At 58.5% G+C, this 26,737-nt stretch overlaps 2 protein-coding genes across 5 annotated transcripts in view; one reads left to right on the forward strand and one right to left on the reverse strand.

The window, feature by feature from the left end:
* Positions 1-364: 364 nt before the first annotated feature.
* NIPSNAP1 (nipsnap homolog 1) lies at positions 365-6,116 on the reverse strand. The gene is made up of 10 exons (XM_059485229.1): positions 6,031-6,116; positions 4,841-4,968; positions 4,664-4,709; positions 3,485-3,579; positions 2,021-2,091; positions 1,793-1,933; positions 1,065-1,096; positions 872-966; positions 705-788; positions 365-616 (listed from the first exon to the last, which is right to left on the reverse strand). Exons 1-10 carry the CDS (start codon positions 6,114-6,116, stop codon positions 552-554), a joined length of 843 nt encoding a protein of 280 aa, XP_059341212.1. The 3' UTR covers positions 365-551.
* Positions 6,117-12,574: 6,458 nt separating this feature from the next.
* Positions 12,575-26,737, forward strand: part of NF2 (NF2, moesin-ezrin-radixin like (MERLIN) tumor suppressor) — a 47,879-nt gene continuing 33,716 nt past the window's right edge. For all 4 annotated transcript variants that reach the window (XM_059485248.1, XM_059485246.1, XM_059485249.1 and 1 more), the window contains exons 1-3: positions 12,575-12,725; positions 24,577-24,702; positions 25,692-25,814. In XM_059485248.1, the coding sequence (XP_059341231.1) occupies positions 12,612-12,725; positions 24,577-24,702; positions 25,692-25,814 (363 nt within the window). In that variant the 5' untranslated portion in view covers positions 12,575-12,611. The remainder of the gene's footprint in view (positions 12,726-24,576; positions 24,703-25,691; positions 25,815-26,737) is intronic.

Raw genomic sequence — 26,737 nt, forward strand, 5'->3', positions numbered from 1 at the left:
GGGGGTATCCATGGGCCTGGGATGGGGTCCCTGATGGCACTGGGGGGTATCCATGGGCCTGGGATGGGGTCCCTGATGGCACTGGGGGGTATCCATGGGCCTGGGATGGGGTCCCCGGTGGCGCTGGGGTTTTGGGGGGTCCCTCAATGTATCCCAGCACCCATGGGTGGAGGTCCTTTGGTGCAGGAAGCACCCATGACATGGGGCAGAGCAGCCCCAAGGTGACACCAGGAGTGGGGGTCCCACCAAGCACCCCCAGTCCCTCCCTCCCCACCCCCAGAGAGGCTTTAGCATATTAAATATTTAATTGGCAGCAAAGGCACCCGCTGGGCTCATCAGGAGCAATTAAGCCCCCCAACCTCCACAGCCCCCCCAGCAGCACCATCCTGGGGACCCCCACAGGATGGGGGGCTCCCACCTCCCCCTCCCTGCTCTCACCCCCCAAAACGGGCTGGGGGACAGAGCTGGGAGCCGGGGGGAGCAGCAGAACCCCCCGTCAGGGCCAGGGAGCCCCTGGGGGTGCAGGGAGAACCCCCTGACCCGGCCCCCAATCACTGCAGGGGGGAGATCTTCAGGGGAATCATGATCCGCGATTCCATGGTCCGGATCAGCGGCACTGGGGGAGCAAAGGACACACACAGGTGAGGCCAGGGGGTCCCCAGCACCGCCAGGGGGTCCCCAAAGCGGGTGGGGGTCCCACTCACCCGTGTAATAAACATTCTCATCCCAGCCCCTCTTCCTCCAAGCAGCATTCCTGGTCTCCTCCCGGGACTGCAGATCCCTGTAGGCTGTGAGGGGAGCACGGGGGGCACCCTGAGCCCCCCAGCTCAGCCCCCAAGGCTGGGGGTCCCCCAGGGTAACCCCCCCTTACCCCAGAGGTGGTGCACCACGTAGAGCTCCCCGATCTGGGAGAAGAAGCCCCCGACTGCCTCCTGGTTCTCCTGGCGGTACTTGATGGCCCGAGCCCTGCGGGGAGCAGGGGGCACGTGGGGGGCTGCCCCTGGGGGTGCCCCCTTCTCCAGAGGGAGCTTTCTCCCCTCCATGCTGGGAAAGCAGGGCCTTACCAGTTGTTGCCCCACTCGATCATGGTGCCTGGCTGGAAACAGGGGGGAAAAACAGTGAGAAGCCACTGCTCATCCACCTTGGGAGATCCCAGTGGCTCTGGGGGTACCCATGGGCTTGGGATGGGGTCCCTGATGGCGCTGGGGGTACCCATGGGCCTGGAATGGGGTCCCTGATGGCACTGGGGGTACCCATGGGCTTGGGATGGGATCCCCAATGGGGTGGGGGGGACATAGGACCTTGGGAGGGGCACAGGATGGAGTCATTGGTGGTGGTGGTGGGATCCATGGGATTGAGGGGAAGCTGGGGATGGGGTTCCCAATGGCACTGGGGGGATCCCTGGGCTCAGAATGGCACGAGAAGAGGTCCCCAGTGGCACTGGAGGGAGGGTTATGGGATGGTATCCACTTTAGCACTGGGGGGTTTCAGGGGCTTGGCATGGGGTCCCCAATGGCCCTGGGGGGTATCCATGGGCTGGGCTGGGCCTTGCCTTGGGGTGCCCAGTGGTGCTGGGGGATCCAGGAGCTTGGGGGGAGCATGGGATGGGGTCCCTGGTGGTGCTGGGTGTATCCATGGGCTTGAGGGGAGCATGGGATGGGGTCCCTGGTGGTGCTGGGTGTATCCAGGAGCTTGAGGGGAGCATGGGATGGGGTCTCTTTGAAGGGCTGCCCCCCAAAACCGGGGTACACCAGCCTGAAGACCCCTTCCTGAGGCACAGGCTGGTCCCCACCTTCAGCTTGTAGGTCCTGAGCTCGTAGATGTTGGGTCCCTGGCGGGGCTGGGGCTCGTTCCAGAAGCTGAACTCCAGCAGCAGCTGGTTCCTGCGGGACAGCAGCATGCGGCTCCTCTCCTTGCGGAACTCCAGGTACTCCTGGGGACAGCCCGGGGTCACAGGGGTCACAGGGGTGACAGGGACAGGCCCTGTGGGGCACAGGGGGGGTCCCCAGCCCGGCGTTACCTTGTTCTGCCTGAGCTTGCTCATGCAGTCCATGAGCGCCGGGTACCCGCCCGAGAAGCGCCACAGGTGCACTGCAAAGAGGGGAGGGGTGGGCAAGGGGTCCTGGTCACTCTGGGTGACACTGAGACCCTCTGAGTGACACTGAGACCCTCTGAGTGCCATTGAGTGTCATTGAGTCCCACTGAGTGTCACTGAGGGAACCCCAAGATGGTTAACAGCGGAGGACACTCTCCCATCCCCGGGGTACAGAAGGACAGCCAGGCTGATCCCTGGGGTACAGAAGGACAGAAGGACAGCCAGGCTGATCCCTGGGGTACAGAAGGACAGAAGGACAGCCAGGCTGATCCCTGGGGGCCAGAAGGACAGAAGGACAGCCAGGCTGATCCCTGGGGTACAGAAGGACAGAAGGACAGCCAGGCTGATCCCTGGGGTACAGAAGGACAGAAGGACAGCCAGGCTGATCCCTGGGGTACAGAAGGACAGAAGGACAGCCAGGCTGATCCCTGGGGGCCAGAAGGACAGAAGGACAGCCAGGCTGATCCCTGGGGGCCAGAAGGACAGCCAGGCTGATCCCTGGGGTACAGAAGGACAGAAGGACAGCCAGGCTGATCCCTGGGGTACAGAAGGACAGAAGGACAGCCAGGCTGATCCCTGGGGGCCAGAAGGACAGAAGGACAGCCAGGCTGATCCCTGGGGGCCAGAAGGACAGCCAGGCTGATCCCTGGGGTACAGAAGGACAGAAGGACAGCCAGGCTGATCCCTGGGGGCCAGAAGGACAGCCAGGCTGATCCCTGGGGTACAGAAGGACAAATGGACAGCCAGGCTGATCCCTGGGGTACAGAAGGACAGAAGGACAGCCAGGCTGATCCCTGGGGTACAGAAGGACAGAAGGACAGCCAGGCTGATCGCACAGGAGACGCTGGGACAAGGACAGAAGATGGGGTGGACTCTCAGCAGGGGTTAATTCAAGGTTTATTTCAGGACCCCCACAAACCTCAGGGGGCTCCTGCTGAGAGCCCAGGGAGAGGTGCCAAGGTTACATTGAAAGGGAGGTGGAAATTTAAAATAGATAACATTTACTGACCAATGAGTGACCCTGAGGGATGGGTACTGGGAATGGACATTTAGGACAGGATTTGGGGTAACACTTGGGGGGGGCCTGGCCTCTGGGCGATCACTTGACATCCCGGATGGAAAGTTCTGGCTGGAGGGGATGGGATGGTGAGTGACTGACAGAGAGCCAGGGTGGGGATTTGGGGATGATCCCAGCAAAGGGAAGGGATTGCACAGGCAAAAGGACAGGGTAGAGTTCCCAAAAACCATATGGGAAAAATACTGGGATACAAAACCAAAACTGTTACAAACTATTACAAAGTATAAAAACACACTGCAACAGAGGGGAAGCAGCGCCCCAAAACCCCACCAAGGTCTGTGTCTGTGGCAGCAGGGGCTGCCTGGGCTCACCTGCCTGGTCCTGCTCGCCGTACCACGTGTTCCAGTTGCCCACCAGGTCACAGGGGTAGTCGGGGTCTGAATGCAGCTTGGGCAGCACCTCCTCTCTGTGGGGCACAGAGGGGCCAGTGGGGTGGGGGCAGCACCCCAAACCTTCCCAGTGTCCCTCTGTGCCCTCCCAGTGCCCCTTTTTGCCCTCCCAAATCCTCCCAGTGCCTCTCTTTGGCCCCCCAAATCCCCTCTGTGCTCCTGTGCCCTCCCAAACCCCCTCTGTGCCCCTCTGTGCCCTCCCAAACCTCCCAGTGCCCCTCTATGCCCTCCCAGTGCCTCTCTTTGCCCTCCCAAACTCCCACAGTGCCCTCTTTGCCCACCCAAACCCCCTCAGTGCCCCTCTGTGCCCTCCCAAACCCCCCCAGTGCCCCTCTGTGCCCTCCCAGTGCCCCTCTGTGCCCTCCCAAACCCTCCCAATGGCTCTCTGTGCCCCCCCAAACCCTCCCAAACCCCCTCTGTGCCCTCCCAAACCCCCTCTTTGCCCTCCCAAACCCTCCCAGTGCCCCTCTGTGCCCTCCCAGTGCCCCTCTGTGCCCTCCCAAACCCCCCAGTGCCCCTCTATGCCCTCCCAGTGCCTCTCTTTGCCCTCCCAAATGCCCACAGTGCCCTCTTTGCCCACCCAAACCCCCTCAGTGCCCCTCTGTGCCCCCCCAAACCCTCCCAAACCCCCTCTTTGCCCTCCCAAACCCTCCCAGTGCCCCTCTGTGCCCTCCCAGTGCCCCTCTGTGCCCTCCCAAACCCTCCCAGTGCCCCTCTGTGCCCTCCCAGTGCCCCCCCAGTGCCCCTCTGTGTCCCCCCAGTGCCCCCCAGTGCCCCTCTGTGCCCTCCCAAACCCTCCCAGTGCCCCTCTGTGCCTTCCCAGTGCCCCTCTTTGCCCTCCCAAACCCTCCCAGTGCCCCTCTGTGCCCTCCCAGTGCCCCTCTGTGCCCTCCCAAACCCTCCCAGTGCCCCTCTGTGCCCCCCCAAACAGGACCTGGCACAGCCTGGGGGATGCATCCATTCCCCAGGGAGGGAAACTGAGGCACAGAACAGGGGACACACATCCACCCAGGAGCTCCAGGAGCCCTCCCACCCCTGCCAGTCCAGAAGAGCCCCCCAAAACCCCGTTGGGAGGCCGGGGAGGCCCCTCAGTGTGCTCACGTCAGCTTGTTGTAGGCTTCCAGGCACTCCGGCTTCACGTTGTGAACTGCAGGGACAGGAGAGAGGGCTGGGAACGGGGCAGGGACCCGGGAATGGGGCAGGGACCCGGGAATGGGGGTCCCAGGGGAGGCACACTCCAGCTGTGCCTGCCCTCCTCCCAGGAGCAGCAGCACTCACACTGGATCTTGTAGAGGTTGCTGGTCTCCTTCTTGGACAGGAGGTTGGAATGCGCGTCCTTGCGGGGATCCACCTTGTGCACGAACAGCGAGCGGAACCAGCTGCCCTCCACATCCCGGGAGAACCCCCTGAGGGACACCGGCAATCACCGGGAACGGCCGGCAATCACCGGCAATCACCGGCAATCAGGATCCCGGGGCCTCACTGCCAGTCCTGCCTCTGCTTTTCGGCCTCCAGGGAGCCCCGGGGCTCCACGGGCTCCTGCTCAGTTCGTACTGGGAGCGCCCTGTCCCAGGCTGGGCTGGGTCTGTCCCCAGTTCCAGTCCGTCCCCTGCATCCACAGGGGGTGGCCGTGCTGCCCAGCAGAGCAAGGACACTGCTGTGGGGTGCGGGACACCGGGGGCACCCCCGCTGCAGCGACAGTGACCCCTCCATGGGCAAGGGGACGTGGGGACATCCCCCATGGGATCTCCTGTACCCAGGGGCTGCTCCAGGGTTGGCGACCCCTCCACGGGCAAGGGGCAGCCCCCAGCCTGTTCCCCGGGGCTCCCCAGCAGCCCCAGCGGTGGCTCCGGTGTCCGGAGAAGGTCGGGCAGTGGCGGGGGAGGGACGGGGCCCCTCGGGTCCGAGCTGCGGCCAGACCTTTGTCCCCAGCGAGGCAACGACCGTGGGGCCACTGCGGGGGCCGCCCGCCGGCTCGGGGAGGGCAGCGGGGTCCGGGCAGGGCTCGGGGGGCTGCGGGGTCCCCGCAAGGGGGGACGCGGGGTGCAGGGGGATCAGGAAGCCCAGGGGAGCGGGGTGCGGGGTGCGGGGGTCTCCTCCCGGGGCGATGCGCGTCCAGGGGTGGGGCTCAGGGGTATCAGAACGGGGGATACGGGTGTGCCGGCCCGGGGGGATGCGGGGTGCGGGAGAATGGGGGGAATCAGGGGAGAGGGATGCGGGTGATGCGAACAGCGGGGAAGATCCTGGGCCGCAATGGCTCAGAGGTGGGGTCTCCACCCAGGAGATGCGGGGAGCAGGAGGGATGCGGGGTGCGGGGGAGCTGCAGGGTGCGGGGGGGAGGATGCGGGGCGTCCCCGCCGGGGGAGATGCGGGGAGCGGGGTGGGAGGATGAGGGAGCCGGGGATGCCGCGGGGGCTCTCAGGGCGGGGGTTCCCGGGGTCCCCGCCCCCGCGGGGGTCCCCACTCACCGCGCGCCCCGCGGGGCCGCGCCCGCGCCCCCGCCCCGCAGCCGCCGCAGCGCCGCGCTCCCGCCGCGCGCTCCCGCCGCCGCCATCTTCCGCACCGCGGCGGGGCCGCGCGCCGCGCGTGCACGCCGGGCCCCGCCTCCCCGGGCCCTCGGCCACGCCCCCTCAGAAGCTGGCCTGCAGCAGCGTGATCCTGATTGGTCGCCCGGCCACACCTTCGCGCGCCCGGCCACGCCCCCCCGCCCCCTCCCGCCGCCGCCGCGACGCCTCATTGGATGCCGGAGCGCGGGCGGTGCCCGCCGACTGGGCGGTGCTCGGCAGCCAATCAGAAGAGGCGGTTGGAGAGATCGGTGGCTGATTGGTCCCGATGTCTCGCTCCGGAGGGGGCTCAGGCGCTGCTCCAGGGGGGCGGGGCTTCCTCGGGCTGCGCTCTGAGGAGGCGGGGCCAGAATGGGCGGGGCCGCTCGGTCAGGGGGCGTGGCCGGGGCGCGGCCGGGGCGTGGTCGGGTCTCACCTGCGGGCGCGTTCTCGGGGTGTCCCCGCGGCCCCCCAGGCGTGTCCCCGGCCCTGGGGGGACATCCCCGGGCCGGGGGCTCCTCCTGGGCTTGGAGCACCTGCGGGAGGGCACAGGGAGCGCTGCTCCGGCCGGACCCGGACCTGCTCCTGCCCCAGAACCCCCTCTGCCCCAGCCCCCCTCTGCCCCATTGCCCCCCACTGCCCACAGCCCCGCCCTGCCTCATTGCCCCTTCTCTCAGCCCCCCAGGCCCCCCAGGCCGATAGCCCCCCTTCTGCCCCACAGCCCCCCATTTTGCCCCATAACCCCTTCCCGTCTCTCAGTCTCCCCGCTCTGCCCCATAACCCCCCCTCTCCACACGGATCTGCACCACAATCACCCCAGTACCTGCCCCTGTCATATTTCCCCTCATTTCAGTTCTCACCTCGCTGTGGGGCAGCGGTGGGAGTGGGGGGCAGCACGGAGAGGACACGGGTGGGTCCCCGAGCCCCTGCCCCGCGGCGTGCGTGGGCAATGGGGGCTCGGCAGGATCCGCACCCCGCGGTTCCTGGAGCCCCTGCTGGGAGAGCGAGCGGGCCGAGCTGGGAAAGGGGGGGAAACAGGAGTTAAAGGGTTAACTGCCCCCAGAACCCCGCCAAACCCCGCTCTCTGACCCCCACAAACCCTCCCGAGGTTCCTCAGACCCTCAAATTCTCCAACCTCCTCCTGCCGCCTGGGAGCCCCCAAACCCCTCCAGACCCAGCCCTTCTGTGTGCCGCCCCCCCCCCCCCCCCCCCCCCAGATCCAGGCCCCCCGTGCCCCACTTACCTGGGCAAAACCGATACCCCCCGGTGCCCCTCGGTGCCTCCCGTGCCCCATTCACCCGGGCAGGGCCGTTTCCCCCGTGCCCCCCGGTGCCCCCCGGTGCCCCCCGTGCCGCACTGACCCGGGAGAGCCGATACACCCCATGCGCCCGGTGCCCCCCGTGCCGCAATCCCCTGGGCAAGGCTGATACCCCCCGGTGCCCCCCGGTGCCCCCCGGGCCCCACACCCCCAGGCAGAGCCGATACCCCCCCGTGCCCCCCGTATCCCACACCCCCGGGCAGGGCCGATAACCCCCGGTGCCCCCCGTGCCCCACTGACCCGGGCAGCGCCGATGTCCCCCGGTGCCCCCAGTGTCCCCCGTGCCCCACTGACCCGGGCAGGGTCGTTCCCCCCGTGCCCCCCGGTGCCCCCCGTGCCCCACTGACCCGGGCAGCGCCGATGTCCCGCCGTGCCCCCGGTGCCCCCGGTGCCCACCCGGTGCCCCCCGTGCCCCGCTCACCCGGGCAGGGCCGATGCCCCCCGGCGCAGGGCACAGACCCAGGCGCGCAGCTCCTCGGCGCTCTCGGTGCCCAGGCAGTACGTTCGCATCCCGGCGTGCTCAGCCTGGCAACGGGGGATCCCTGCTAGACCGGGCTCGGGTGTCGGGGTCCCGTCCCCCCTCCCCGATTCGGGGTCCCGGGGAGCCGGGGCTGACCGTGAACAGGAACGGGGGGGCGCGGGGGGCGCGGGGGGCGGCGGGCAGGACGCGGATCTCGTAGCCGGGCAGGGGGAGACCGCCCCGAACCTGCTGCTCGCTGCTGTCTGGGGGCACAGGAGGGGCACAATGGGGGCACCAGAGACCCCATCTGCACCCCGAGATCGCCAGCACCATCGGGGGGATGCCGGGGACCCCCTCTGATGCCCCCGAACCTCCCGGGGGTAGACCAGAGCTTAGAACCCCACCAAGGACCTGTTCCAGCCTCCAGGGAGCCCCGATCCTGGGGAATCCCTGATCCACACAGAGACCCCCAAACCCCAGGAATTCCCAGAGACCCCAAATCCCTGGGGCATCCCTGACTCCCCCAGAGACCTCAATCCCCAGGAATTCCCAATGCTCCAGAGACCCCAAATCCCCGGGGGATCCCTGACCCACCCAGAGACCCCCAAATCCCCCAGGGATCCTGGATCCCACTGGGATCTCTGACTGCCCCAGGGACCTCCAACACCCCAGGGACCCCCAATCCCCCGGGATTCCTGGTCCTCCAAGGGTTGCCCAACATCCCAGGGACCCCCAATCCTCCCCAATATCCCAGGGACCCCCAATCCCCCGGGATTCCTGGTCCTCCAAGGAATGCCCAACATCCCAGGGATCCCCAATCCTCCCCAATATCCCAGGGACCCCCAATCCCCCGGGATTCCTGGTCCTCCAAGGAATGCCCAACATCCCAGGGATCCCCAATCCTCCCCAATATCCCAGGGACCCCCAATCCCCTGGGATTCCTGGTCCTCCAAGGGTTGCCCAACATTCCAGGACCCCCCCAGTCCCCCCCAATGACCCAGGGACACCCCGGGATCGCTGCCCCCAGGTCCCCCAAGCCCCCCGGGTGTCCCCAGCCCTCCGTGCCCCCTCACCCCGGTAGTAGTAGAGGCACAGATCCACCAGCACAAACCAGCGGCGCTTCCAGAGCCGCAGCCCCGAGCTGTCCTGGGAAGGGATGGAGGGGGAGAACGAGGGCTGAGCCCCTCCGGGACCCTCTGCTGCCCCAGACCCCTCAATCCCTTCTGATCCCCCCATTCTCATCACTCCCCCAGACCCACAAACCCCACAACCCCCGGCACTCCCTTCCCAAACCCCATAACCGCCCCACACTGCCTGATCTGACCGTGTGTCTCTGATCTCCACAAAACCCCCAAAACCCATAACCCCTGGCACCCTCTTCCCTCCCACACCCCATAACCACCCCACACTGCCTGATCTGACTGTGTGCATCTGATCTCCCCAAATCCCCCAAACCCCATAACCCCTGGAACCCTCTCCCATCCCACACCCCATAACTGCCCCACACTGCCCAATCTGACCGTGTGTCTGATCTCCCCAAAGCCCCCAAACCCCACAACCCTCCCTCACCTCCCACTGACCTCCCAACTCCCTCTGATTCCCCCCAACCCCACATCCACCCCATGACCCCCTGACACTCCAGACCCCCCCAACCCCCTACACCCTCCCCACCACCCCAGGTCCCCCCCCAAACCCACAAACCCCTCAGAATCCTGCACCTCAAATTCCACAACCCCTGGCATCCTCTTCCACCCCAGACCCCATAACCACCCCACACTGCCCCATCTGACCGTGTGTCGGATCTCCCCAAAGCCCCCAAAGCCCACAACCCCTGGCACCCTCTCCCATCCCGCACCCCATAACTGCCCCACACTGCCCAATCTGACCGTGTGTCTCTGATCTCCCCAAATCCCCCAAACCCCTCAACCCCTGGCACCCTCTTTCATCCCAGACCCCATAATTGCCCCACACTGCCCAATCTGACCGTGTGTCTCTGATCTCCCCAAAACCCCCAAACCCCACAACCCCTGGAACCCTCTCCCATCCCACACCCCATAACCACCCCACACTGCCCAATCTGACCGTGTGTCTCTGATCTCCCCAAAGCCCCCAAACCCCATAAACCCCAGCACCCTCTTCCATTCCACAGCCCATAACTGCCCCATCTGACCGTGTGTCTGATCTCCCCAAAGGCCCCAAAGCCCGTAACCCTCCCTTCACTGACTCCCCAACTCCCTCTGATCCCCCCCTAAGCCCCACATCCACCCCGTGACCCCCTGACATCCAGACCCTCCCAACCCCCCGCACCGCCCCGGGTCCCCCCCAAACCCACAACCCCCTCAGAATCCCGCACCTCAACCCCCACAGAGCCCCCGAGCCCCCTCCCCACGCCCCCCTCCTCACCTGCTTGTGCAGCCAGCCCTGCATGGCGGGGGGGGTGCGGGGGTCCCTCCGCAGCGCCTGCTCCCCCTTCCCAAAGGCGTGGACCCTCGGCACGGGCCGGCAGGGCTGGGCAGGGCAGCGGGGTCACCCCAGGAAGGGACCCCCACAGCCCCCACCCCTCCCACCCCAATTTATCTTTGCAGCCCCCGCAGCTGCCCAGAGCTCCCCCTTTGTGCCCCACAAGTCCCTACGGATTCCTGTGCTCCCCCGTGCACCCCAATTCTCCACACGCCCCCTTCGGGTGCCCGGGGTTCCCCAAACCCTCCCCTACAACCCCACACCCCCCGCGGTTCCCCAGTTCCCCCCATGCCCCCACCCCTTTGCCCACCTGGGTGCGGGGGCCAGCGGGGCCGGGGTCCCGGCGGGCGGGGCCGGCGCTTTCTGCCATGGGGGGTCCTGCGGAGGCAGCGGGGGGCCGGGGGGGTCCCCATCAATGTCCCCATTGTCCCCGCGGGGACAGAGGCCCCGTTCTTCCCGCTGCGGGGGCGGGGGCTGCTCCCGGACGCCTGGGTCCCCCCGGGGGTGTCGGGGGAAATTCTCGGCTCCCGCTGCTCCCTTCCCCCTCCTGCTCCCGCCAGTCCCCCTGTGCTGGTCCCTGTTTCTGTCCCAGTAACCCCGAACTGGTCCCAGTTCCCATCCCAGTAACCCTGAGGTGATCCCAGTTCCCATCCCAGTAACCCTGAGGTGATCCCAGTTCCATCCCAGTAATCCTGAACTGGTCCCAGTTCCCATCCCAGTAACCCTGAAGTGATCCCAGTTCTACCCCAGTAACCCTGAAGTGATCCCAGTCCCATCCCAGTAATCCTGAAGTGATCCCAGTTCTATCCCAGTAAACCTGAACTGGTCCCAGTTCCCACCCCAGTAACCCTGAACTGGTCCCAGTCCCATCCCAGTAGCCCTAAACTTGTCCTAGTGCCATCCCAGTAACCCTGTGCTGGTCTCTGTTTCCGTCCCAGTAACCCTGAACTGGTCCCAGTTCCCATCCCAGTAACCCTGAGCTGGTCCCAGTCCCATCCCAGTAACCCTGAACTGGTCCCAGTCCCTCCCGTGCCGGTCTCAGTTTCTGTTCCGTTCCCCCGTGCTCGTCCCAGTTCCCAGCCCGTTATCCCACACGGATCGGGGTCGGTCCCGTTCCCTTGCGCTGGTGACAGGTCACAGCCACCGTCCCATCATCCCAGTGACGGTCCCGGGTCGTTACCGCGGCCGGTTCTGCTCCCAGCGCCGCCCGGTGTCCCGCTATCGGTGCCGGTCCCGTCCCGCTGCGCCGCGCTGCTCCCGGTGCCAGTCCCGGTGCCAGTCGCAGTCCCGGTCCCAATTCCAATCCCAGTCCTAGTCCCGGTCCCGGTCCCACAGTCGCGGTCCCCGTCCCGGTCGCGGTCCCAGCCGCAGTCCCGGTCCCAGTCCCGTTCCCAGTCTCACTCTCAGTCCCAGTCCCGGTCCTGCCCCGTGTCCCCGGTCCTGCCCCGTGTCCCCGCCCGCCCCGGGCGCCGGTCCCAGTCTCTGCCCCCACCCACGATCCCGGACACCCGGGTGGCCCCGGGATCGCGTGGGTCCCCTCGCCCCGGCAACCACCGAGCGGGCAGCACCCGGTGTGTCCCAGGGAACCCCGTCCTGGGGTGCTGGGGACACCCGTGACACCGGGTCTCCCACGGCACTGGGGAGACCCACGGCAACGGCGACACCGCACACGGGGGACACCGGGACATGGAGTCCCCGTGCGGTGCGGTGTCCCCGTGTCCCCGTGTTTCGGTGTCCCAGAGTCTCCCGTGTCCTCGTGTCCCGATGTCCCCACGTCCCCCTTGTCCCTGTGTCCTGGTGTCCCCGTGTCCCGGTGTCACGGTGTCCCGGTGTTCCCCGAGTCCTCTGTGTCCCGGTGTCCCCGTGTCTCCCTGTCCCGGTGTCCATGTGTCCCGGTGTCCCCGTGTCCCCCCTGTCCCGGTGTCCCCGTGTCCCCCCTGTCCCGTGTCCCCGTGTCCCCACGCCGGGTCCCGGTGCTCGTCCCCGCGAGCAGAGCGCTCCGCCTGCCGCCAGGGGGCGACACCGCCCCGCCCAATCGCTTCCTCACACCCTCTTCATGGCCCCGCCTCACCCCGCCCCTTCCCTTGAGCGGCATCCTCTCTACCCAATCACAGCCGGGCCTCCTCCCGCCTCTCCATCGCACCCCTTTCTATTGGCTAAACGGTGCAGCGGGGGCGGGCGCACAGCTCGGCGCGGCCAATAGCACAGCGGCGGGGGCGTGGCTAGGCCGCCATGGCGCCGCCGCCGCGCTGACCGCGCTGCGCCGCCATGGCCGGGGCCATCGCGTCCCGCATGAGCTTCAGCTCCCTCAAGCGCAAGCAGCCCAAGACCTTCACGGTGCGCATCGCCACCATGGACGCCGAGATGGAGTTCAGCTGCGAGGTGACGGCCCGCGCGGTGCGGGGCTCCCGTGAGGGGGACGGGCCCCCCAGAGCCCCCCAGAGCCCGCAGGGGCCCCGAGCCCCCTCCCGGTCCCCCAACCCTCCGCCGGTTCCCGGGGCCGGCAGCGGCACTGCCTTGGTTTGGTTATAAATGGCGTTATCCTGCTGGGATTTTGGTTATAATTGCACATAATTCTGGTTATAGTCCGGCTTTGTTTTGTTTTTTAGTAGTAATTCACCTTTGGTTATGAACCGGTGTAATTTGTTTTTACTTTGGTCATAACTTGGCTTTGTTTTGGTTGTAATTCAGTGTTACTGTGTGTGTAATCCAGTTACATCCTGGTTATAGTTTGGCTTTAATTTTGTTATCATTAATCCTTATTATGTGTGTAATTCAGCATTGTTTTGGTCATAAATTGGCTTTTTTTTTCTGGGTATACTTTGGCTTTAGCCTGGGTATAATTTGGCATTATTCTGGTTATTATCCATCCTATACTTTGGTTATAATGTAGTTTTTATTCTGGCAATAATCCATCTTCACTCCAGGTGTAATTTAGCTGTATTTGGGTTATAATTTGGCTGCATTCCGTTTACAATTCAGTCTTACTCTGGGTGCAATTTGGCATTATTGTGTTTATAATTCATCCTGTACTTTGGCTATAATTCAGCTTCACTCTGGGTATAATTCAGTTTTATCCTGGTTATAATTCAGCTTTATTCTCATTACAATCCAGCTTCCTGTGGGTTTTAACCCACAGTGCTGTCCAAGTCACCACTACACTGTGGCTGTCACAGGGCTCGAGGAATCCCAGTGCCAAGGCTTGAATCCACAGGAATCCAACTCCCCAGTGCTCCACAAACGCCCAAGAACAGAATTTTGGCATTTTCCTGAGCTCTTAGCTCACCATGAGGCCGAAGGATGCTCCAGGGGGTTGGGCCTGGCTTTTCTGTGATAATTTCCCTTTTTGGGGCCCTTGGAACTTTTTGTAAAACCTTCTCCCAGGGTGTTGCTGCCAAACCCTGGGATGTGCTGTGCTTTTCCAGCTGATCCTGAGGGCTTGGCCCCACAGACACCGAAACCCCAACTGTGCATTTAACAGTTTATATTTCATTATCCTGACCCAAACCCTGAGGGAATCCCGGCGCCCATCAGCCCAGGGGAGTTTGTCATCCCTGATTTCCTGGCTCTGGAATTCTGCTACAGCCCTGAAGAAGTTCCTGCTTTTCCTGGGGATTGAGGATTTGCTCTGGGCAGCCCTGTGAGCTTCCCACTTCCAGCAGAGTGGGAATGTCCTGGCTCTGCTGTTCCTGCCTTCCCGAGGCTGCAGCGGTGACTGATGGTGCAAAGTGAATAATTGTGAATTTCAGTGCTGTGGCCGGGTGTGATTTCCCGCTGGGATCAGGGCGTGTGTGCAGCCAGGAGGCAGCACTGCCGTGGCACTGGGCTGTGGAACTGCTCCATCTCCAGCTGATTTCTCTGGGATGTTCCTGTTCCTGCCAGAGGAACTTGTTGCTGCAGAGAGGCTCGTGCAGCTGGAAGGGGCTCAGGAGCTGCTGAGGGTTCCTTGTGCTGGAGATGGTGCTGGGGGGATGCAGGAATTCAGGAGACAGGAATTCAGGATACAGAAATTCAGGCCTCATCCTTCAGTGTGGAATATTGGGGATGGATGGATGGATGGATGGATGGATGGATGGATGGATGGATGGATGGATGGAGGTGGGTGATGGAGCTGTTTCACACCTTGCAGTTGAGGAGTGAGTTTCGTGGAATTATGGAATGGTTTAAGTGGGAAGGGACCTCAAAGCCCATCCAGTGCCACCCCTGCCATGGCAGGGACACCTCCCACTGTCCCAGGGTGCTCCCAGCCCCAGTGTCCAGCCTGGCCTTGGGCACTGCCAGGGATCCAGGGGCAGCCACAGCTGCTCTGGGCACCCTGTGCCAGGGCTGCCCACCCTGCCAGGGAACAATTCCCAATATCCCATCCAGCCCTGCCCTCTGGCACTGGGAGCCATTCCCTGTGTCCTGTCCCTCCATCCCTTGTCCCCAGTCCCTCTCCAGCTCTCCTGGAGCCCCTTCAGGCCCTGCAAGGGGCTCTGAGCTCTCCCTGGAGCCTTCTCCTCCCCAGCTCTCCCAGCCTGGCTCCAGCCCTGGGCATCCCTGTGGTTTCCTGGCCTTGCTGCAAGCCCAGGGCCGCCCAGCTGGAGGTGTGGGTTTTACCCAAGCCCCCTCTGAGCAGGGCAGCTCCCAGGGTGGATCTCTGTGCCTGGTTTTGTGTTACCCTGGGGAGGCTCTGGGCAAAGCTCCAGGTTGTGCTGGCTGTGCAGGAGCCCCCTGGGACAGAGGGATCAGACACACCTGGAGTGGCTGGGCTGGGAAGGTGGCCCAGGGAAGGGCTCAGCTTGCTCTGCACGCACAGTGAGAGCCAGGAGTGGAGTTTGTGCCCTCCTGAGAGCCAGTGGGGTGGGAGAGCTGATTATTGGGACAGACTCAAGGAACCTGGCCTCTATGCCAAGGTTTGCCAGCAGAGTGAGCAGCCCTGTGTATCTGTGTGCTTTGAGGTGCCTTGGGGCGGCAAGGAGAGGGAAATCACAAACACTTGAGGGGATCAGTGGAAGGAGGTGCAGTGGGAATCTGCAGTTTGGGGGCTCTTGGGATGAGTTTTTGTGGCCTGTGAGTGGCACCAGGTGCTGATGTGACTGTGTTCACAGGGGCTCTTGGGTGAGGGAAGAGATGAGCATCTGACTCCATGTTTCAGAAGGCTTGATTTATTATTTTATGATATATATTACTTTAAAACTATACTAAAAGAATAGAAGAAAGGATTTCATCAGAAGGCTGGCTAAGAATAGAATAGTAAAGAATGATAACAAAGGTTTGTGGCTTGGCCCTCTGTCCGAGCCAGCTGACTGTGATTGGCCATTAATTAGAAACAACCACATGAGACCAATCACAGATGCACCTGTTGCATTCCACAGCAGCAGATAACCATTGTTTACATTTTGTTCCTGAGGCCTTTCAGCTTCTCAGGAGGAAAAATCCTAAGGAAAGGATTTTCCATAAAAGATGTCTGCGACATGCTGACAGGGACAGGGAGCTGCTGCTCTCTTGGATGTCTGGAGTTGGTTTTCAATGATCCCTGGGGGTTCCTCCAGCTCAGGATATTCCATGATTCCATGATCCATGGAGACTCACCTTCTTCCTCAGTGCTCATTTTTCAGTCTGCTCCCTAGAAATCCCCAGCTGTGCATTTTAAGGGATTAAACCTGCTTTGCATCTGTTTATTCTGCAGTTGATGTCTCTAAATTGAGCCTAAACCTAAAATAATTCCTAGAAATGAAATCTTAATCTTTCGAACACTGTGATGCAGATTAATAATCACTGTTGGGTTTTCACTTTAAAGACTTCAAATTTGTTTGGGGAAATCTTGGAGGCACGAAGCGAGTGTCTTCCTTTTGTTACTTCCATCTCAGAGGTTTGAGCTGTACCTAATTAATTGATAACATCTGGAGCAAGGGTAGGCATTTGCATAGCTCTTGAATCCCTGTGCTGAAGCATCCCCAGCTGCCTCACCTTCCTGAGAGCCTTGGGTGCCTCTTCCCTGGCACAGGGTGCCCAGAGAGGCTGTGGCTGCCCCTGGAAGTGTCCAAGGCCAGGTTGGAGAGGCTTGGAGTACCCTGGGATAGTGGAAGATATCCTTGTTCAGGGCAGGGAGGTGGAACAAGATGGGATTTCAGTCCCTTCCCACCCAAACCATTCCATGAGTGTTGGGGAAGATGAAACAGGAAAGCCTTATAAATATGATTGCCTGGCAAAAGATTTTGAGAATATGGAAACTATAGGTGAGATTGAAATGAAAGCAAGCTTTGAGATACTTCAGTTACTGAACAACTGGAAAACAATGGCATGGCCAGCTGAAGGTGATCCCCTTTTGATGGAACAACACCCTCTGCTTGCAGACAGGCCCAAGGCTCAGAGCAGACCCTACAGCTTGGCAGAAGGGGCCAAGGAGGAGTTTTTAGGGTTTAAAATGTAACACAGTATGGTGATGTAATTATTCATATAGGCTGTATGGAAATGCTATAGGATTTGTATCTTGTACTAGATTGGTTAGTGAGAATCAGAATATTCAACAGAGAAGAAGATTTATGGTATTGGAACAGGAACCTCGCTCTCTTACCCTTTTACTCTCTCACCCTCTCAGCCCTGCCCCAGCTGTGTTTGGCAGCTCCCAGCAGGGCCCTGCACCCAGGCCCTTTGCAATGAGCCCCAAGTTCCTGACCTGGCTCAGAGATCTCTGCTCTCTGTCCATCCTCACCATCCCACCCCCGATGCTCCCACACGAGTTACTCAGCAATGAAATCCCCGTGGTGTTTTTGAGTCCACATCCAGAGCACTGTTTATCCCACATCTCTGGGATGCTGCAGCTGATGTCAGGTTGGTCTCCCCCTGCCATGTGCAGTTTTTCCCCTCTCACAGCCAAGTTCCCTGGCTGGTGGGAGAACCCCTCCATCTGTATTTTGGTCTCCTGGGTGTCTTTCCCAATTTCTTCCTCTTGCTCAGCCCTGTTAGTGTCTCTTCCTCTCAGAGCCATGGTCCATTTTCCAAGGGTGTGTTTCCCCCTTTTTGTTGTGTTGTGATTTTGGGCTTGAATCCTGCAGGGATGATCACTCCATCAAGGTGCAGCTCGCTGCCCAGCTGCTTCCCAACCTTTATCTTTTGATGTCTTAAAAATGAATTGGAAAAGCTTTACAGCCAGCCTGGAGAAACAGCTTAAGTGTTCAAGCAGCAAGAAAGGCAGGTTTGTGCTGATGTATTTGCTCTCTAAACATGCATCCAGTTATTGCTTTGGTGCTTAAGCTGTTCCTCTCTGTCCAGAGGATAATCCTGGTTGGAAGGGATCTTTATTTTAGCCCAGTGCCCCTCTCAGTGCAGGGCCAGTTGGATGAGGTTGGATGTAAAACCCTTGTAAGTAGAAGAGTCCTGATTTTGGCCACACATGGCCGAGTGCTGTCCCTTTGTCACCACACACAGGGGCTTGTGTGGCTGAGCTGCAAAGCTCATCTTGTGGAACAGGAACAGCCAAGGATTTGGTGGGGGAAATCTGGGTGGAAATGAGTTTTTGAGGAAGAGCTGGTGCAGTAAATCCGAGCTGAGTTTTGAGCTGTGTCCAGTCACTGCACCAAAATAAAAAGGCAGGAGGAGGAAGTCAGGGAGTGCAATGCCCTTGGCTTCCTTCTGCATTGCAGGATACTTGGAAATGGGTTTATAAAGATCCATACATTCCCAATTTCAGCAGCAGGGAGCTGGTAGGGACAGTGACCTCTTGATGCTGCAAAGCTTCTGTGAGTGGACACAAACTTAACAGGAAAAGAGCAGTCTGTGTGCAGGGACAGCTGTTTGAAAAAGCTGAGAGAAATAATCCCCCTCAGCTACAACATGATCCCAGATAAATTGTTGGGATAGCAACTGTCAGGTCAGTGTTCTGTTCCTCCATGTGCCTGTGTGTCCTGATCTTGTGCCAGCACTCATGAGGATGTTCTGCTCTCTTTGAATGTGAGACACAGCAGGAAAGGGCTGTTTCCTCACTCATGTCTCGGAGGGGTTTATTCCCCAAAACCTCAGAATTTCTGATCCACACCAGTGACATTTGGGAGTTGGTGTTTTGGAGGTGTCTTGCTTGGTGCAGTTCATTTCCTTAGGTTGTGCTTGTGACTTGTGGCCATGGATCCTCTTTGGCTTTGGTGCCTCACCCTGCACCTGAGAAGTTCTCTGGATCCCCTGCTCCCACCACAGCCTCTTCCAAGCCAGTAGCAAACTCCTGTTGCTTCTTTCCAAGAACTGTTCAAAACTGCTGTCAATCCCCAGACTCTGTTAATTAATCCAGAGGAGAAGGAGGGAGGGCATTTGGGACAGTAAATATTTCTCTTTTGGTGTGCAGACTCCAGTTTTGATGCTCTTTAATACCTCCTTTTTTTTTTTTTTTTTTTTTTTTGTACAGGCAGTGTCTTTCAAGTAGGTGGTTTTTGAAATTAAAGATACTTGAACAGGGAAGCAGCCCTGGGAATAATCTTGAAGCTGGGAGGCAGCACTGGTAGGGAATGACAGCCTGGAGATGGGAAGAGAGGAATTTAACCTGGCATCACCCTGGGTGAGCCCCTGGCTGTCCCTCCCAGCCTGGCTGAGCTGAGTCCTGTCTGTGTTCAGAGCTCAGCAGTGTTGGGGGCTCCTCAGAGCAGCCCAGGCTGGGCTGAAACAGCCCCAGTCCATCAGGAATCAGCTCCTGCATGGAGGGAGGGCCTGGGGCTGTCCCTTCTGGGCAGGGAGCAGTGCTGTGCTGCACGTGTGTGAGTTACAGCTCTGTGCATCCTCAGCAGAGCTCCCTGCAGGATCCAAACCCTCCTTTTGTCCTCTTGGAGCTCCTTGCTCTGCACTGAGCTGCTGCTTGACCCTGTGACTCTTCATCTGTGAGAGCCCAGCTTACAGGTGAGGTGAGGCTTTGGGACATGGAACCATGGAATGGTTTGGGTTGGGAGGGACCTTAAAGCTCATCCAGTTCCATCTTCTGCCGTGGATAGGGACACCTCCCACTGTCCCAGGGTGCTCCAACCTGTCCAACCTTGCCTTGAACACTTCCAGGGGCAGCCACAGCCTCTCTGGGCACCCTGCCCACCCTGCCAGGGAACAATTCCCAATTCCCAGTATCCCATCCAGCCCTGCCCTCTGGCAGTGGGAGCCATTCCCTGTGTCCTGTCCCTCCATCCCTTGTCCCCAGTCCCTCTCCAGCTCTCCTGGAGCCCCTTCAGGCCCTGCAAGGGGCTCTGAGCTCTCCCTGGAGCCTTCTCCTCCCCAGGTGAGCACCCCCAGCTCTCACACAGAGAGAGAGGCTCCAGCATCTCTGTGGCCTTCTCTGGACTCTCTGCAGCAGCTCCAAGTTCTTCCCATGCTGTGACCCCAGATCTGGAGGCAGCTCTGCAGGTGAGCTCTCACCTGAGCGGGGCAGAGGGCACATTGTCACCAGCTGTTGTCCCCTGGCTCAGTCTGGTCCCAGCTCCTGTCCCTGGCGTTGCTGCTCCGTCTCAGTCTCGGGCAGACACCTCAGAACGTGCTTGGCTGCACCATCTGCCTCCTCACGCCTGGGCGCCTTCCTGGCCTCCTCGGTGGTTAACAGAAATAGGTTTTAATTAAAAGCTCATTATCAACTTGTCGTGTGGCATTAGTAAATAAAAATAACTTTTACAGCCCAGCCCTGTGACTCAGTAAGTGGCAATTGAAAATATTGGACATCACTTTAGTTAAAACAAAATTGACGAATATTACATTTTTTGATTCCCTGTTTACTCCAAATGGGCTTTAAATCTAAATAAATGGTTGTCTGTGGCACTGTGGTTATCATTCAGGTCCAGAAGGAGAAATAAGTGTGGTCTGCAGTCTCAAAATCATCTCCATTTCAGTTGTAAAGTGTTGTGGCTGGGTGGTTTGGGCATCTCCTGTGGGATGGGGGTTTGGAATAGCTGCAGCCTGCATCCATTTCCTCATTCCCAGGGGGAGGGTTAGTGCAGGGATGCTCTGCTCAGGCCCAGCTCTCTCCCTTCCACCCTCTCCATCCCTGTTCCAGTGAAGAGGTGTTGTGTTCTCTCATTAAAATTTGATTCTAAACAGGAATAACTTCTCTCTGAGCCCTTTTTCCTGGGGCTTGGTCCCCTTTTCCCAGCAGTCCTTTGGCTGTTGTGTCACAGCAGGGGCTCTTGCCTCTGTTTACATCCCCAGCATAGAGCTAACACCTAATAAAATTATCTGCAAAGCAAAAAGCCATTTTCTGTGTTATTTACGGTTAAATTGGTGCAGTAAAATACTCTCTAAATGTGAGTCATTTCTGCAAGGTCGTGCCTTAACCTCATCCCATGGGTGGGGTGTGCAGAGGCTGCTGCTCTGGCTTTCCCTGGGAAGCAGCTGAGCCTTGGTGTCCTCTGCTCACTTTTTCGTGCCCTTACTGCTCACCCTGGTCCCAGGAAGAGCTGAAGCTCCAGGGGTTTGTGTTTGTGATGATGAGGAGCTGAGATCTTCATCTGTGCCCCCTGAGCAGAGCCAGGTTCTGTCCCCTGGAGTTTGGACACCCCCTTGTTGTCCCAGGAGAACCTAAATATTAAATTAAACCCATCCCTCTTGCCTCCCCTTTACAACATTTGACATTGTTGGAAGAAAAGCATCAGCTTGACAATGCTTTGGGAATCTCTTTTCTGTGTAGACCCCTCTCCATGCAGGATGGTTGCACTCCTTTGTCCCTTGCTGCCCATTTTTTAGAACTGTGGAATATCCTGGGCAGGAAGGGACCCACAGAGATCATCCTGCCCAACAACCCCACCCTGTCCATCCCTGGCAGTGCTGCCCAAAGGCTCCTGGAGCTCTGGCAGCCTCGGGGCCGTGCCCATTCCCTGGGCAGTGCCAGCACCCTCTGGGGGAAGAGCCTTGCCCTGATTCCACCTAAACCTCCCAACACAGCTCCATTCCCTGGCTTGCCCTCCCTCCTTGTCACCCCTGATGAGAGGACCAGACAAGCCTTCTGCTCAGTTTTGGAGCTGCTTTATCGAGTGGGGAGCCGAGGAGCAGTTGTGAAACTTGACAGAGAGGTTGTGCTCCGAAATAAATCGCGCAGTTGCCTGCGAGTTGGAAATGACTCCCGGTGCAGGTTAATAAATAATGCAAACCCTGTTAATAGATGCCAAATGCGCCGTCTCCGCCGGAGAAAAAGATGATGCCAATAATCTGGGCTGGAAATACTCAGTTCTAGCCATTGGCTGGAGAGTTTGCAGTGTTTAGTGCTGTTAATTTAAATGCTTTGCTGATAGATTGTAACCGCTCTGTACTTAGTAAAGAACACAAACAGCTCGGCAGAGTAACAGCCTGTTTATAACACTCCTCATTCCCGTGTCCCTTCTGCAGCTCCTGAATCCCTGCAGCCCCCCGTGCTGTGATCCTGCTGATGGGAAAGGAGCTGCAAATGTCAGAGGTGCTGCCTGCAGCACAGGGAGGGTGCTGGAGTGACGCATCCCTCTCTGTCCTGACGGTCACATTGAGGTTATCATGATGTAGCTTTTTGCTGGGAGATGGAGCTTTGTTAGAGCATCGTGCCAGCCACCCCAGCATACGGCTGAGAAGGTTTTTTTCTGCTCTGAGCTCCTTGGTTGTGTTTTCAGGAGCTCAGAATGGCTTGTAAAATCATCTTTGTGCTTCAGGTGTCACTTGAGTGCCGTGCAGGGAATGGTGTGATGGGCACGGTGTGGATGGGAACGGCCAGCCTGTCCTGGCTGTCCCCCAGGCTCTCTGGACAGCAGCTCTGTCCATCCCCTCGTGCCCTGGAGGGGTGTTTTATCTAGTAGTTTACAACCACAGAATGTGGCAGTTAATGACACAGAGCCTGTAAAGCATGGCTGAGGAGGGCTGAGGTCCTGCATGTCTGTAAAGCAGTTGGAGTTCAGCTGTCAAAAGATGCCACTTGAATGCAGATGGTTATTTTAAGTACCGAGGTGTGGAGGGAAATCATGTCTGTTGGAATAAAGGTGGCTGCTGATCATTGATATATTTAATGAAGGTAATTCAGCACAGTTGGGGAGGATATGTGCTCTGTTATGGCTGGAGTCTTGAGCATTGTGCAAGAATGTGAAATGTCTATTCCTGCCACCACAGAAGCGCTGGTGACAAAGCGCTGGTGTAAAATGCAGCAGCAGAAGCCTCACTTAAAATACAGTCCCTTAAAGAGGGGCTCGTAAAAAAAGGAGAGAGAGTTTTTAATGCAGGCTGCTAGTGATAGGGGAAGGGGGAATGGTTTTAAACTAAAAGGGGTGAGGTTTAGGTTAGATTGGGAAGAAATTCAGCTGTGAGACCCTGGCACGGGGTGCCCAGAGCAGCTGTGGCTGCCCCTGGATCCCTGAAGTGTCCAAGGCCAGGCTGGGCAGGGCTGGGAGCAGCCTGGGACAGTGGAAGGTGTTCCTGCCCATGCCAGGGGTGGCACTGGGTGCTTTTTAAGGTCTCTTCCCACCCAAACAATTCCAAAGGGGTTCAGAACCCTTTGGATGGTTGATGGGTTCAAAACCCATCCCGTCACCAAGTCAAAACTGCACAAAGCTCCTGCTTTAATCCCCAGTGCTGCTCTTCACAACAAACTGGTGTTTTGAGAGGAAACCTTTGGGTCCTGTCAGCTCTTGGGCACGGTTTGGGTACCTGAGGTGGTTCAGGGAGGAGTCACAGCCAGTGGAAATTCCAGGTTTAACTCACTGATCCCATGGGATGTGGAGCCACGTCCTGGTGCCACCAGCAGCCTGTCCTGGGAAGGTTTGGTGCAGGCACTGCTGTGCTGAGACTGAGATACGGTCTTGGAGAAGGAAAAACAGCCCATAATGCTTTATACAAAGCAGTTTAGTGAAGAAATAGCCTTCTGCTGGCAGCCTGCTTTTATGTGCCCGCAGAAATGGTACCAAATAGCTCTTTTAATGGGCCTCACTCTGTTTTGTCTGAGCCCTCGAATTAACCTCCCACTTAAAATCATAGTCAGGAAAAGATCTTCTGCAGTCTGAGCCATCCTATGCCGAGCTGGAGCCCATCCCGGGGGCTGGAGGATAGTGAAATGTGTGAAATTAGGGGGGGCTATAATTCCAGCACTGCCAAACTTGCTGCTCCTGGCGTTTTGACCCCGAGGTGTTGACAGCGCCCGATGCGAACGGCGGCGAGCGCTGCGCTCCGGGGGCGGTGTTTGTCGGGAGGGTGGCGGTGCCTTTGTCCTATTCCTGTCCTATTCCGGGACTGTCAGCGCTGTGTCTGTGCTCCCCGCGAGGGGGAGAGCAGTGACGGAGGCATCGCTTGAGCTGGGCCCTCCTGTGCCCACAAGGCGGCAGTGGGTGACAGCGGGAGCGGCCCCGCGTTGATATCGATGTGTGCAGGTGGCACCAGGATTGAGTTGTAGTGACAAGAGAGTGCGCGGGATCTGTTTGCCCAAGGGCTTCGGAGTAATGGCCATATGTCTCGGTCCAGCAATTGTTTGCAGCGTGCAGATGGAGGGACCAAAGTGGCTTTGGCATATTAGATTCACGTGGTTTATGTCCCTCTTCACCTCTGTGCCTCCCAACACCTCCCGGTTTTATGAGCAAACTTCAGGAGCATCATGGATGCGGCTGCAGGATTGCTCCAAGGACATGGTCCTTGAGCAACCAATTTTCTCTGCTCCTTGGCTGCTTCTGTCACCAACATTTTCTGCAGAAAATGCAGTTTGACTCTATCAAAATGTGCTCCCAGAGAACTGCTGACTTCAGTGGTAAGGACGGGGATTTTGGAGCTCTTTTTTCCCTTCTATCCGTGCAGGGTCGCTGGCTCTGGATGCTCCATGCAGGGATTGTGTCACTGCTGATTTTGTGGCTCCTCTCTCTGACCCCCTGGTGCTGATGCTGGTGCTTGTGCAGACACATTAAAGCCACCAAGGGGCAGCTCAAAGGGGTTTTTATTCCCTGCTGGCAGCAGGCAGGAACCTAAACAGGTCAGGAGCCTAAACATGAGCTCAACAAGAGCCTAAATGAACCCTTAGTTTCCCAGGGCAAGAAACAGGGGCTTTACAGTGTCATTTTTTGGAAAAGGGGGGAAATCACATTTTAGTTTCCTACTGAGGGAGGAGCTGGTGATCTGCAGATGAGATCAGATGGAAAGAGATAACGTGTGCCTTCTTAGGGTGTTTTCATGTCTGTACCAAACACATTCACAAGGGTTTAAAGTTGACCTTGAGAGGTGAAAACTGTGCATTTGGGTGAACAGAGAGAAGTTCTGAAATCCACCTTTCTAACTCTGCTTCCTGTTTGCTCTCTGGCAGGTGAAGTGGAAAGGGAAGGACCTGTTTGATCTGGTGTGCAGGACCCTGGGGCTGCGGGAAACCTGGTTCTTTGGGCTGCAGTACACCATCAAGGACACGGTGGCTTGGCTCAAAATGGACAAAAAGGTTGGAACAAAGTTCACAAGATCCCAGAGTGGTTGGGGTTGAAGGGACCCTGAAGCTCATCTCATTCCAAACCCTCTCCATGGACAGGGATATTTCCCTTGAGAGGTTGTGTGGGATGACAAAGGAGAATGTCTTTTTGTCTGTGAATGCCTGGGGTTGTGTGGTGGGTGAGCTGGGGCAGATGCACCTAAATCCCATCTCTGTGATGTCTGGGGGTGTTAGACTGGGAAAAGCTGGCAGAGATGCCCAATCCCAGTATCTGTGCACACTGAATCCCCTGGAGACGTTTTGGGACCCAGCCATGCTGGGGTGCTGCACTTTGGGGTGACTGCAAAGCAAATGAAACCTAAAACTCCACAAAACCATCAGCAGAAAAGTGGAGTTGCCTCTTCTGTTGTTGAGAAATAAAGAGAGCTTGGGAGGAGGAAAACCAGAGTGAAAAGGAGAAGGGGATGAGGGAGGAAATGCCCCCCAAATCTGAGGGGAGGGTTTTGGAGGCGTCAGGTGTGGCTTGCTGACATCCAAAGGATGTGACACTACAGCCAGGTGGTCATGGACACTGAGGGAGGCCTGGCTGTCTCACCTCTCAGGCTGAGGTTTTAAACCAGCATTCAACTGGGCAGTAGCAGAGCAAGGTGGTAAGAAACAGCAGTGAGATAAACTCAGAGCAGGGAAACAAGGAGAAGGTCGGGTGGTGGCGCAGCAGGATCCAGCATCTCTCTGCAAGTATCAGGAGAGGCAAGGAGCACGTGGCAGATCAGGATCAACCTTCACTGTCTCATTTCTCATGCTGTTTGTTTCTGCCTTTTTTTGTTCCCTTGCATCATTAGGAGTGTCAGAAATGTTTGTTTTCTTTTTTTAACTACGGTGTTTGAACTATTTAGGTCTGTTCTAAATGTCTAAAAGTGTCTGACAGAATATGTGCTCATCTGAACAGAAGGGAGCTGGGTCTTGCCTTGAGGAAACCAAATGGCTTTTGTATCCCACAGGTCCTGGATCATGATGTTCCCACAGAAGAGCCCAAAACTTTTCACTTCCTGGCCAAATTTTATCCTGAGAATGCAGAGGAGGAATTGGTCCAGGAAATCACCCAGCACCTGTTCTTCCTGCAGGTAGGAGTCCATACACTGCTATCCAACCTGAGGGAGAGGGAGCCAGGATGAGCAGAAGGTCCCAGGGTCAGAGAGTTGGTCTGCAGAGTGTGCTCCACATCCTTGTGTTCACACCTCTCCAAAGGGACTTGTCTAACAACAGAAGCTTCCTAAAATAGGTGAAGGATGGTTTTTGTGGAGAAGCAGCTTGCCCAGACTGGCAGACCTCTGAACTGGCAGTCCAGAATGATGAGGTGATCCATTATATCCATGGGGGGTGGCTCAGGGACATGGATCTGGCAGCCAAGGGCTCGTGTCCCTCTGCAGGGTGTGGGATGAGCTGTGCTCAGGGGTGGCAGCTGCCTTTGGATGTGACAGCAGTGTTGTGTGGAGCAGGGAGTTGATCCTGCAGAGCAGAGTGCAGCCAGGACAGCAAAGTTCCCCTCCTCACCAAACAGCCTTCAGGTACCTGGGGCAGAACATCCCAGCAGCTCAGCTCTCTGGTGGAAAAACAGAGCAGAAGGAGAAACCTCACAGTCTCACCTGCTCCAGGAATTCCTGCCCTGCAGGAAAGCCTTTAGAAACTCTGCTGAACACATCTTGGTTGGGTCTTTTTATTTAAATTATTCTACAAAACTTTGTGTCCTGAGAAATCAGTTCAGCTGATGATGTGGCAGTGCTGCACGGCTGGTAACAAGGAGCTGCTATCACAGGAGCTCTCTTTCAGAGACATGATCAATTTTCTGCCACAAAATCCATTTTCTGACACATTCTTCCTCAGAAGAGTTGTGTCAAGCACAGTTAGAGGGAACAGAGCCCTCCTAGTCAGACTCCTGGGTATTCACTGGGATGTTTCAGCTGCTCTCTGGCTGTTAATTTGAAGATAAATTACAAAAATTTTTTTTTAAAGTCACTCATTCTTAGGTTTTTTACACCAAATTCAG

Source organism: Ammospiza nelsoni, chromosome 18, assembly GCF_027579445.1.
Source record: "Ammospiza nelsoni isolate bAmmNel1 chromosome 18, bAmmNel1.pri, whole genome shotgun sequence".
NCBI lineage: Eukaryota > Metazoa > Chordata > Aves > Passeriformes > Passerellidae > Ammospiza > Ammospiza nelsoni.

Coding starts and splice junctions, on each gene's coding strand:
- NIPSNAP1 (XM_059485229.1), bottom strand. CDS start 6,116: ATGGCGGCGGCGGGAGCGCGCGGCGGGAGCGCGGCGCTGCGGCGGCTG. Junction 2,092..3,484: donor CGGCGAGCAGGACCAGGCAG/GTGAGCCCAGGC, acceptor CCCTCTTTGCAG/TGCACCTGTGGCGCTTCTCG. Junction 1,097..1,792: donor TCAGGACCTACAAGCTGAAG/GTGGGGACCAGC, acceptor CCCTGTTTCCAG/CCAGGCACCATGATCGAGTG.